The following is a 13,503-nucleotide window of genomic DNA, read 5'->3' on the forward strand; positions in this document are numbered from 1 at the left end:
TCATCCCATAGCACTGTGACAAGCCCTTTGTTGTGAATGTTTCCACTAGTTTTTACCTAAAGCATTGATAATGCAAAAAGGGCCAAGTGTTCAAATAAACTGAAGAACTGAACTTCCTGAGAACTGCATACATACATACCAATGAATCGAACTGATCACGTGGGCAAGCAAACAGCCGTCCATTAACACTGAGAGTTGTAAACACTGAAACATCATGAGGTTTGAGCACAACCTTTTCTGTAAACATGAAACAAAAGATTGTTTATTATATATATGTAGAATTTACAGCAGGACTGATCCTACAGCTGCACAGATCACCCTTCTGGTAACAAATTTTGCACAGTAAACCAATGTCCAGGATACAAAATAGATGACAACAAGGTCCTCTTTATTGAAGAAAGGTGACAAGCAGCTCTGCCCAAACCAGTTTCCTACAGAACTGGCATACAGAACTAGAATCCCAGCCTCAAACTGTACAGACAGGTCAAGAAGCCTGTGCTGCCATCTCTAGGAACTACCTGCAAAAATTCAGCCATAATTAGGGACTCCATTCATTCTTCTCTGAGCTGTAAGCATTTGGAAAGCTGTTCTTAATAGAAGTTGCCTTGGAAGACAGCAACTGAATAAAGAGGTGGTGAAATGCAACTGTATTCAAGTCTCATTTATAGCAGTTCTAAAAGAGCATCACATCACAGGTAAAGAAAAGATAATGAAGTAACTTACAAAACAGTCTCTTCCAGCATGTGCTGGCTGTCAGCAAATCTGACAATAAAAAATTGCTGCAACTGCAAAAAGTAGAGCCGCCTGGTGTCAGTTCTCAGGAAGTGAGCTGTTTTTGGCAGGCATCACTGTTTGCAAAAATGCCTTCCAACACAGCTCTCATTAGCTCTGTGTGTGTCCACACAGTCATATTCAACCAGAGCACTTCAGCAACACCAATTCTCCAGCAGAATTCACCTTGCAGTTACTCTCCCATTTCCACATAGCGGGGAAATTACAGCCCCTACAGCCTACAGTGGGGGGCTGACTCCTGACCCTTCGTGAATGCTAGGTCAGTGGGCTTGGCACAAAGTTGCTCCGTAGTGTTTTACGTGGACAGAGTGGCCAGAATGATAGTGACCACTACTGGAATGTCTGCACTGCAGTGCTTTCTGCTGTTGCCGATTCATACGTCTAGCCTGAAATTATCCATGCTTACTTCCTATTTCTGTTGTTAAAAAACTCTTACAAGTCTTAACAGTGAAGGAAACTTAGAGTAGCTCTGCTCTGTAACATGCAGATACACAAGCTTTTCCATTTTTCCTGTCTCCCATGTGAGCTCTAGGCTGTGCCTGTAGTAGGGAAAGGACTTGCCTCTGAGACAGAACCTGTGTACCAGCCAAACATGCACATGAATATAAAAGCCATGACTGAATTAGTCTTTCAGTCCCTCCCGACATTCTGCTGCACTGTAAGTGAGAAGTGTTAAAGGTGATGCAAATACAGTACCTCCTCCTGAACTCATCTTTACTATGATGAGGCCTTCTCCAGAACCCAGCTTATCTGCTACTGCGCTGATCACTTCCTTCACAGAGGAAGACACTGGCACCCGGATAGTGGTATAGGTTTGGTCTATGCAGTACACCTTAAACAGAACTAAAGAAAAAAATTGCACTGTGTATGCCATGTGTAACAACCACAGAGACTTTACTGTACAAATTACTTTCACGTCAGTAACCACTCCTCACAAATTAAACAAAGCAACAATAAATCACTACAGTTTTGATAGCTCCCCATTCCTCAGATGTTCTACAACTTCTAGTATAGAAATCTCTGATTTCCTAGCGCTTTTAGTAAACCATGAAGTACTAGTGTTTCTGTATTGCTACATTATTTATGGATGCCAATTTAATCTGGCACTTGGTTATGTTCCAGACATTATAATATTTTAAATTAACACTTCTTTTCAAGAGTCAGGAAAACTGGTTGCAAACTCTCTTAATTACAGGAAAATAATTTTCATATTTACAAAATAGATTTGAAAATAGTTTTGGTTACAACCAGAACTTAAATCAAACTGTGTTGCGACCTGTTTTTTACAAGCAAGTATGTAATTGCTGAATCAAGAATGTTGTAGACGATGAAGAAAAATACCCTAACAGTAAGAATGCTCTTGAGTGTACAGTACAAATCGGCTCACAGAGTAATACATGAACCTAGGCCTCTGGCTGCCTAGAAATCAATATGATAGTACATTAGCCTGCAAAGCGGCCCTAGGTGACATGAATTTAAGACAGAAGAAGTTAGCAAAATACTTCTTCAGCTCAGCTGTCAAGCCAAGCCAAGCAGCCCCTGGGGTTATAGCTGTCTGTGGACTTTCAGTGTTCACTGTGCTGCCTGCCCTACGAATGAGAAAGGTGCAGCCATACGCAAGGGGCGGTTACTGCCTGTCCACACAGACACGGGAAGTAGTACTTCCCTGGCAGCAGCAACTGTTTCGCTCTTTGTAGACAATGATATGGACAACAGAAGCTGCATGCCTGGCAGGATGTCTGCTGCTCATACGCAGTTACTTCCAGCTTTTGAAACGGCTCTTCCGTTGGTTTGATTTATGCCACCAGCTTTCTCAGCTGTATGACCTTGCATTTTGTTCCCTTATTTTTACTGTTGTTCAATAGGAAGAGCTACCCTTTAATATCAAACACCTTGAAGCAGAAGCTATTTTCTGTGATGAAGATGCACCAAAACAACCATTGAGAGACTGGCCCTAACAGTTGCAAAGAAATCCTCAGATTTATGTGTTTTAAGGGGCGTGTATCTTTGTTTACAATGAACAGATCTCATCAGCAGAGCTCAGGATTTTGTTCACATAGCAGTGCTTTAACCTGCCTGAAGTAAAAGACAATATGAAAAGCCAGTGCAACTGAAAATGATATTCTGATACACTGCCATAAATTTTACCTTAATCTCTTCAGAGAATCAAACAATAGCAATAGGGCAAACCAGCAAATTTTGTTTTCTAGGCTGTGTGCCACAGGGCAGAGATCCACTGCATGATTATCTGCTCCACTCCTATCTCGCAAAGGAACAGCTGTACATGTTAGCTCAAACTACGTAGGGGAGACAGAGGCTCAAACATGACCTTCAGCACCCACTATTTATTGCACTGCCATTACCTGTATGGACAGTGTCTGTACTGGTTCTTACCTGTTTTGTTCATTCCCTATTTTAAAGGTTTTTACATCTTCCTCTGAGGAAGCACAGTGTTTGACAGCACAAGTAACTAAGGGAAAAGACCAGGAGCACTTCAAATCAATGATGGAGAATGTTGGGCTAACAAAAGCAAACAGAGTTTGCTTCAGGCCAGGCTTCAAAACTGTAGGTAGGTACTTTTATTTATTTTTAGACCTTTTTTTTGAGAGAGACAAATTTACTGCAAATCTCAGTGGCTCAAGAAAACTTTGCAGGGAAGGAACTCACCTTCGTCGCTGCCCCTGATAGGCTGGCGTTTCTGTGCTCTGTCATCACTTGTGTTGAACAGCTGTAGAAGAACTTTGTGCTGAAAATGAATCATCAGGATTCACATTAATGCAAAAAGAAACATTATGGGATAGACATGAACTACAATAGATCTCATCGATGTCAGGAAAAAGAGTAACAATGCAAAATTTAAAAGCTATTTCTCAATGTGTTGTTTTAATATGCCCATGATTACTGAAGAGAAGATGCTTATGGATTTGCTGTGCTAAAGCTTTTATTTTAGAAAATGGGCAAATAAATTATCTTACCTTCTTTTGTGGTGCTTTAGATTCTTCAGAACTATAAAAAGGTAAAGCATAGAATGTATAATTAAATATTACCTGGAAGATTTTGTGTACAAAATCATCTATCCAACACAGACACTTGTCAAACTACAATATCAACATATTCATGTTTGCATATATGAAAAGACTAGATAATACCATAGTTAATCTATGACCAAGGCAGGAAAAATACTATACAAAGTCCATGTAAGCATGAAATAAGAATCCAGTTTAGTTTCAATGGTGTGTACATAATTTCTTATTCCTTCTGTCAACCTTTTAATGAGAGTTTGGTGTTTGAAAGAATGTTGTGGAAAGAGAGGGCCATAGACATTCATTCAAACAAGTCCGCAAGCAAACATTCACTCTTGTATGACTGAGTGCCATTCACAGAATGGATTTTTAATAGAGATAAGCAATAAATTTTTTTCATCTATTTACTGAGAAAAAGGGTGGGGGGAGGAAAGAAGCAAAAACTGTACTTACACTTGCTTTACAATTTTCTCTAGCTCTGGAAGTTGCTCCCTTAGTGCTGCAATCATTCTAGTATCATCTGATACAGATACATAAAATTCCTGTAAATGACACAGAATAGTCTTTAAATAACTATAGGGGTAAATGAGCAGTACTCAGGATAGAGGATTATGAGATGACATCTGATAGCTTAATGATTATAAAGAATGATAATCTGCATAGAGGAACACATGCTGGGCCCAACCCTCTATTACTTCTACTTGTTTATCTCCAGCTGATTTAAAGCAAGAGTTACACATGCAGAAGGGAAGCCTGATGAGGCTCCTTAGCTCACTGTGTAACCACTGACTGCTTGTGCAAAAACTGCATTTTCAGATTATCAAGGATAAAGACTATAAAATTCACAAATAGTCTGGCATGATAGTTTCTTCTTTACCCACTGCTGTTGTAGTCCTCAGTGGTTCATTTGCTACTGAGTTGTTGACTCTCAGCTACTCCAGTCCACTACAATATTACCCTCCTTTAAACCCTACTCAGAACTTTTCCTGCCACGCCTACATAAAACTGACCCAAAGAAGGATCTATGTGCTTGCAACTAGTAATTGTTCTTTAACTTCTGGACTAATGAAAGACATTATGTCTGTCTCCAAAGTTTGTCTATTATGAAAAGCTTTCCCATGTGGGCTTGCTATGTGTCTGTCATACTTAAGGCCCCTCTCTATTCCCCCCTGCTAACTCTTAGATTCAATTTTAAGCTCTTTGGGGCAAGAACTTCCATTCAGCCAGTAACATACAGGGATTGTGTTCCATAAACACAATATATAATAATAATGGCAATCACGATGACTCAACATGACATTGGCAGTGCATCTTATCTTAGAAATACAAGGATATGGCACCTACCAAAAAGACCTTACAACCAATGTCTGAGGAATTAAATTATTTTAAGGGATCAGAAGGGTTCTGAAGACAAAGATCTTAAGTTCCAATAGCTGCAGTACAGCTTTCATTCACATGGAAAGGATTTTTGGTTTTGTAGACTAAGAACCTTCCAGCTCCTTCCTGGCACACCTCAGGCAGGATAAACAGCCCCCCAGTTCAACCTGTAGAGCCTCTGAACTATTTACAAGAAAATACTAAAAAAAGCAAATTCATCTATTGCTATAAAGCAATCTACTCATGCAGTGCTTTAAAGGGGTCTGCAACTCAGGCAGATATTTTCAGAGGTCCAGAGGTTGACAATGGTTCAAGCACTGTTGTCGTGCATATACTGTCTGCAGCTAAAACTGAGAAAACAGTTTTGCACTTTGAAATTACCTACTTCTCTTTAGTTCACAACAGAATTCTACAGACCGGGAACAGGCTTTCAGCTTATCTTGCTTGGTAGTTACTTTTCAGTACAATGATACAACGATTCCTTTATACCTCCAAAAAGGCCATTGCTGCTTCATCTTCTTGTAGTAAATCTCCATATAAAGCAGCCCACTGCAGAACCAGTCGAATGACTCGCCTTTTATTGTTGAGGGCATAATCCATTTTCTCCTGCTCTGTACCCTGGGAAGGCTGGGCATGATAGGTGCCACGGTGTCAAGGAAAACGCTCAGTGATTGAAAATATCAAAACCAGTATGAATTGACAAACAACTGACTTCCAACAAACCATTTTCAGGGTGTTCAAACATAACTTTCCAATATATACTTTTGATTTCTTACTGCTGCTAGCATAAAGACTTGTGAACCTTTCACGTTCATATTAAAAAGTAAAAAGACAGTGAATTCTCTAAAGAGCACAGGAATGATCACAATCCCACCAGAGAGACGGTTGCTGTAGGGGAGCAGAACAGAAATGACACTTGGAACAATAGAGAAGAGGATTAGCTGTGGAGACTGAAGAAGGACATTTTTCCTTGTTCTTCTTTGGACATAGTTGAAGAAAAAGAAAAATCTCACTTTGTGTTTATTAACAATTCCAGCCTTCCATTTGTGAGGAAGACTACTGGAATGAACCACCAGTGTCATTCCTTCTATTTTTAGAAGTTACTGTAACCCAAGGTGAACCTCAGTCCCATTATGGTAGGGGGACCTGAAGTTTACAGCCTAGACTGACTATAGAGACATGGGGTAAAATAATAAATTCTGTAGTAGCCTCATTTTACATATGAGGAAATCAGAAGTTTCCACTCTATCAAATAAAGTGTATTTGGGATAGTTATTTTGTGATAAACAATAAGAAAAAATGGGAAACATTTCATTGACCTTTTTCATGATGAAGTATCAACATTACAAAAATATGCAAATAGCAAAAAGGCCAAAAGTAACACTTATTGAAAGGAAGAAACCAAGAAAAATTAAAGGCACAATGGGCAATAAACTGAGAAAATTTCAGCCTTTAACCTATGTGAAAATGAAGAAGAATCCCCAGCAGAAACAGGACATGACAATTTGTGTGCCTACTTCTCACTGATCAGAGGTTGATCATTTGAACTGTTTCCCAATAAACTGATGGCTGAATGTAAAGTAAGCACAGAATGAGTGCAGTTACATCTTCAACTTTTCTTTCCGGATACCAAAATTCTGATTCTGGATTGTCATGAATAATACTATGCCCAATTATATAGCAATGTTTAATATTCAAATACTGACACTCTTTCACTCACAGCGAAGTCCAGCATTCTTTCAAGGTGCACTTTCAGTTGCTCTAACAAAAGATTTAAAATATTAATTAGAAAATTAAAATATTAATTAGAAATCAAAATTATCTAAGATATGTATTTTAAGCTTCTCATTTAGAAGCATTTCTTTAACAAATACTAGTAAAATATAATGGGAAAAAGTATGTATTAACTCACACTTTCCAAATGATCCTTTTGCCCCCCAAAACCCCTGCAGAGATTTGACATGCTACCAGGGTTACTGGGGCACTCATTTGACTGTCAAACTTTTAGAAATCTGCATCTTAATTTCATTCGGAAAGGTTTAAAATGACTAGAGAACTAAACATGTCAGTACATTTATGGGAGTAAATAAGTCAAAGGGTCATAAGAAGTAAATAATATATTGTAAGTTATGTGCTCTAATGTCTCAGGGAGCAAGTTTAATATTCTACTGAGTTATTTTTCTCAGGCCATTTTTACCTTTCAAACACTGTAATTATTTAATGTATTTTTACTTTCTTATGAACTGACTCACCACAGGCACTGGTAATTTTTCTGTATTTTTACTGCTCATTTATATTAATTGGTCTTTTATTAACATTATCACAGGGAAAGTCAACGAAGGGTTCTCCCATTTTCACGGGACCTACAGGATGCAACTTCACTGCAGACTGCAATCAGCAGTAAAATATGTATACTTGCAACAAGTGTCAGATAATTATAAAATATTTATCAACACCAACATGGTTAAAGTCCAATATATAGATTGAACTCTATTCCTAGCATATGCTAGGAAATGGAAGCGATTCTGAAGTCTGTTCTTCCCTGCATGGGAACACTTGAACATATCAGGAGCTGTACAAAATCAGCACTCATTACTACAGTAGAATGCAAACTGTTTTGCTGGCATGATGGTAAAGGAGGTTCACAAAACATTCATACAGAAACATGCTAAAGGACTGTCATCTACAGAGAGCAAAAGAGGAGTTTATACTTCATAAGTATTTAGACAGTGGTCTTTTAAAGATGCACACCTGCACACATGCTCACACACTTGCACTATCACAAGTGCACTTTTGGAGGTGCCACTCTACTTCAAGTTTTCTTTTAGGCTTTGTCCTGCCTCCCTCTGACAAGCTGTAGCTCTGAGAATTTGTCCATTTCCATCTCTGTGAGGAAGAGAGGGAAACAGGGGCCTTGGTCCACACACAGGACTGATGTCCTGATCCAGGACAGGGGAGCATGCCCTTTGCTTCCCTATAAAAAAGAAGTATGTGATTTTTTTTTTAATATTGCAGGATCCATATACTTTAATGACTAAAAAAGAGTGGTGCGCCAAGAGACAGCACAGTATAAGCACTGAATCCGCAGCAAGTAATAATGTTACTTAGCCAAAATGGTGCACCCGTCCATCCCTTTCAGGATTAAAGAACTTACAGATGACAAAACGCTGCTGTAAAAGAAGTGAAAACCCAAATAATTTATACCCTGTACTACGCTTGAAAGCACTACAGTGGTCTAGCTCTACTCATACTTGCATGCTGCCAGCTAAAATAGTATCCTAAGTGGGTGTAGGAAAATAGACTTGTATTGATTCAAAATTGGAGCTGGAGCAAAAACAGTGTCTCTGACTGAATCACCTTTCTTCTTTTTCTTTTTCTGTTTTAATTTCCTCACTGAGCATAACTAATCTCTCCTTAGTGTCACAGCACCGGCAAACATTTTTGTAGAGTGATTTTGCTCAAAAAAGATGAGCTTTGTTAGCAACCTTTCAACTCTAACAATAAATTTCAATGGTACAATCAACAGAGCACAGTTTGATTTTCCATATTCAGAATGGACCAAATAAACAATAATTCAGCTCTAGGAAAAGCTGACACTAAAGCAGTGGGATACCAGTTACTTCCAGCCTTCCTCCTCCTCTCTGAAAAGAATTAGCATGATGACTGCCATGACCCACTTAAGACCATGGCCTTAGCCTCCTCCTCAGAATAGATTTCATCACAAGTGAATATGTATACATAAGTGACACTATCACTTTGATCTTCAGAAAAGCTTTTCCCCTATAAACAATGAGGTACATTTTGCTTATGCCTCTGATTTTCGCAGTTATTGGATATCAGAGATATACTATTATAACTGAGGATAGACAAGCCTGAGTCTCAAATGGACTGATTGAATAATACAAGCTAGATAAATCAGAAAAAAAAACCATTAAAAGTGCTGCCCTTTTCTTCCCCTCTCAAAGCTGTCAGCAACAGCATGTCATAATACTTTTGATATCCAAAACTATGTGGTTTTGGAAAATATGTTTGCTTCAGGTGTATGAACAATTTTCTGCAGACCAGTTTTATGGGTCCAAAGGTTTTCAAAACAATTACTGTCCTTGCTAGGAGTAACATAAATGGATTCTCAAGCTTGCCAAACAAGGACACGATGCTCTATTTTGTGGTTTCAGGGTGTTAGCTTTCCCAGATGTCACTCGCCCCGCTGAGCTTCAAGGAAAGCACACTTTCACACCAATCTGATTCTAAAAAAAATAAATAGGGAATTGAAGTTATTATACCCCTGTCAGAATTCTATAAAACAGAAAACATTATATGTTTATTTAGTGCTCCCAGTCACTTGATAGCTTCAAGTCACTGTGCACAAGGAAAACTCTCAGTGCCCAACAGCTCCCAAACTAAATGATCTGCCAGTAACTGACTGATGGACATTTCAGACTCCTTCTGTAAAACATGGAGACAGTACAAGAATCACCTCCAGCTCTCAATGCTATCCACTGTAAGCTTTCATCTCCTAGGTATTCGCATGCAATTGAAATTTCTTGCAGTTTGTTAACATTTGCTATAGACTATTATTATAGATTATTATTATTTTTATTCATAACTATTATGACAGCATCAAGGAACTACTTACTTACTCATTATTCTATTAGTTTAGGCACCCTTTTGCTTAAGGCAGTTTGCAGCTTGTAATCTATAAAGTGGACCATTGAAATCACCAAAACTTAATTATCTTAGTTAAAATCTAGATGCTGTAGTTCAGCAAAAAACAAGAAAGACAGAAAGGATACAGGAAGGGTAATCAAAACTTTTATGTAATGTCACTTATCTGGTGGAGGGACAGTACATTTCTTTCCCTTGGAAGAGTAATCAGCACAGGAAAGATGCAGTTTTCATGCTCTGGGACTGTATCTCATCATGGGTATGAGTATGACTATCCATTTCAGAGTTGTTGAGCTATGGACAGCTTTTGGTCAGACACTGAGAACCTACCCACAAGGCACAGCCTCCATGAAACGTGATATACTTCTTGAGAGAGAGAAGTTTCAGTCTTATCACCGATAGGGATAGCTGTTAAAGGGATGTTAACTTTTGTTCCTTACAAAAGGATATTGTGCCATCAAGGCTGGGCAGAGCTGACTATTTGGCATAAAAACACAGTGCATCATAATAAAATCATTTAAAACAGAATCTGTGAAAAGAGGAGAAAGAAAACAGTCAATTAAGCCCCTGCAAACAGCTTGGGGATCACAAGGAAGAGTTTTCTTTCAGCTAAAATATATTATTAGCCCTCTGCAGATAATAAAGGGGTCTTTTTGCACTTTGTTTGTAGGCATTAAGTATGAAAATAGGGAATGAACAAATATGAGCTGAAATATTAAGCTTTTATTCTTGTCTGCATGAATTTTATTCCACTTATGTTAACAGGCATTTGCCTGTGTCAAAGGGAAATTTGGCACACCAAAAAAAACCCCATCTGTGCTGAAGTGAAATATTTGGATATACTTCTCTACAAGTGTAGAGATCTTAGCATGAGAAGAATCAGGTCTGCCACACTGAGTACCTAAGAAGTGCTGCTGCATTTGGCTTTAGGGAACTACAATACCAGACAGCACATTTAGTATAAATTACACAGAAGGCAAATAATTTATTTCTTTGCTGATTTCCTAACAATGAGCAGAAGGCCTAAAATAGGTAAATGGACAGTCAAATTTCTGGTTTTATTTTGATTCAAAAGTATCACAGCTGCTACATTTACATTAAAACGCATATGAACAATATGGTTGACATTTTCTCTGGCAAAAAATAGCAAGCTATTTTTTCTGTTAAAATGACCTGTGGTAGTGCTGGTGTAAATCCCAGCTTGCCTTATCTTTGTATTTGTGACAACAAGAAGGATTTATAAAGCCTGGCTGCAGAGGCCAGAATAAGTTTGGCAGTGAGAATAAACTTTATTTTACTTTTAAACTATGCAAGTCTTACATGGAATCACTGAGAAACAATAAACACAATACCCTGGGGTACCACTTCTACAGTGCAACTTTTGAGATAAGAGAAACATTTAAAAACCCTGTAAGTAAGGGATGTCAGAAAAAATATGGTGAGATAACTGTGTAATGTACTATTACATCATTGCTTCCACTGTAATTCATATAGGAAAATATCTCTCAGTTGACAAAATTCACCTCTGGAAGGGTGGGACTTTTTCTTTGCGTAATATCCAGAGCCAAGTGGATTTTAACTGTTCTTAAATAAAAGGAATGCATACGCTAAAAATTCGATTTTCCAGCACTCTCAGCTTCTATATCCTAAAAATAGCTTTGTTTGTGAATTGTGACATTTTGTATCCCGTTAGGATATAGGTATAATCTTGTCTTTGGATGTTTTGGGGAAAAGTTTTAAAAGATTTAAAAAATAATTAATTTTAGAAAAATGTATAATACATGCATACTATGAATAGTAAACTGGTGATTATATACTTGCAGGCTTAAAGAACAACATTCTGCTTGTAATGTTAATAAACAGGTATCTATGAAAAGGATCCTTTTTATTCTTAAAAGTGGTTAAAACACACACGGTAAAAGGATTTCTGTTATCTTTCAATTCTTCCACTATTTATGGACCACTATACAGGTTTCTCCAATACTATGAGGTCAGTAACAGATTAACTGGATTTAAGACCGCCTTTGAATATATACTTCTTAGACATCTGCAATGTAAAAAGAACTTGCTAAAGCGATATTATGTAGCTTAATACAGAAGTCTCTGCATTACTTTATCATAATTAGGAGGAATTTTTTGTGCCTGACTCTTTTTAAAAATTAAAATACTCACTAATAGCGACTCAGCAAATATCTATATCCCTAGATGTAAATTCTCTGTTCTCTTTACACTAATGAAAGGCAGCCTATTAAGTGCAGCTGCAGCAACCTGCATTCTCAGGACTTGGCCCATGGTATGCCAAGTTCTTCTCTTTTGAGGAACAATTCTTCTTTCCCTACACATGGGAAAGTACCACAAACAAGTAATTTAAATTGTGATACTTTAAATGTGATATGGGTATGAAAATCTGGGAATACTTATATTAGCATAACGCAATGGCTGGAGGTATCAAGCTAGTTCACAGTATTAAGTGACATCCAGAACAAGAAGTATGAGTACCATTATCATTGGGTGATAATGCATGCTCTGTCCTGGCCTTATAGTTGTGCCTAATTAAAGTCATAATGAGTGGTCTGGCACCTTTTGAGTTTTTGCTGTTCTACTCTGAACCAAAATTACAAATACAATAGAGTGGGCTAGGAGGAGTGGATTGTAATCTTTAATTCTGGATTTCCTAGGTTTTCTTGGGGTTGTTTCAGAGCAGTGGATAGTTCTTATTCTGGGAAAAACTACCACTAGCTACTTTTCAAAGCATCACATTGCGGTGTTCCCCCAGCAAGACCATCTTATGCAGCAATAATAACACAGCCTTTGTCATGTAGATACCTGTTGCTTCATTTAAAGTTGCTTCAGGGCGCATAGTTTCTAGAAAGTGCTCTAAAATTTTCTCTGGGGTTCCTGACATCACAATATACCTGAGGGAGGGAAAGGAGCAGTTAGTGTCGCATAGGCAAAACGGCTAATCAAGAAACAGTTGTGTACCAGTGAGAAGAGCAGGACCGATGAGTGCCAGAGTACAAATACCTGCTCTGACCAGAATCTCTGCGTGGCTTAGGACAAAACCACTCACAATCTTTGTTGGCTTCCCCCCTGTAAAATGGGAGCAATAACTCTCTCCACCCTACCCAGGGAGTGTGAGATGACAGGCAGCCCCCTCCCCACACAAGTACTCCAGTATAACACCACCACAGTTACACCGCAATCAGCAGAGCTGCACTGGTACAAACCTGGGGAAGTGCAATCAGAAATGCTTCTCCACTGAGAATAAATATCTCAGTAACGATAGCAATTTGCAGTCATTAGGGGGTCTTAACAGACTTACTATGAGCATGAAATGAGAACTGGTGTGTATTGGTGTCAGAGCAAGGAAACAATTTCCCTTCAGCGTCACTGACAGGGGTTGGTCTGAGAAGAAGGCGGTAGATAATGAAATAGCACACTGTATCTTCAAATTTGTGCAATGCCTTAGATAGCTGAAGTAAGTAAGTTTTTCAAGTGGATAAACTTAGGATTGTACCGTTTCCTGGAGTAAATTTAAGGAGGTAAGAGAACTAGTGCAATAGTCAGGTTTTTCTGCTTCATGCAAAAACACTGGCAAGATTTTAACTACCAGCAGAATATCATAGGACATTGCTAAACTTGTCCT

General features: G+C 38.3%; 1 protein-coding gene across 2 annotated transcripts in view; it reads right to left on the reverse strand.

Annotated features, from left to right (window-relative positions):
- The window catches only part of RAPGEF4 (Rap guanine nucleotide exchange factor 4), a 163,558-nt gene that overhangs the window by 23,698 nt on the left and 126,357 nt on the right, over positions 1–13,503 (reverse strand). For both annotated transcript variants that reach the window (XM_076342598.1, XM_076342597.1), the window contains 8 exons: positions 12,684–12,772; positions 10,308–10,386; positions 5,682–5,832; positions 4,269–4,357; positions 3,768–3,798; positions 3,460–3,538; positions 1,489–1,635; positions 140–237 (listed from right to left, as the gene is read on the reverse strand). In XM_076342598.1, coding sequence (XP_076198713.1) covers positions 140–237; positions 1,489–1,635; positions 3,460–3,538; positions 3,768–3,798; positions 4,269–4,357; positions 5,682–5,832; positions 10,308–10,386; positions 12,684–12,772 — 763 coding nt within the window. The remainder of the gene's footprint in view (positions 1–139; positions 238–1,488; positions 1,636–3,459; positions 3,539–3,767; positions 3,799–4,268; positions 4,358–5,681; positions 5,833–10,307; positions 10,387–12,683; positions 12,773–13,503) is intronic.

Source organism: Aptenodytes patagonicus, chromosome 6 (genome assembly GCF_965638725.1).
Source record: "Aptenodytes patagonicus chromosome 6, bAptPat1.pri.cur, whole genome shotgun sequence".
In the NCBI taxonomy this organism is placed as follows: Eukaryota; Metazoa; Chordata; class Aves; order Sphenisciformes; family Spheniscidae; genus Aptenodytes; species Aptenodytes patagonicus.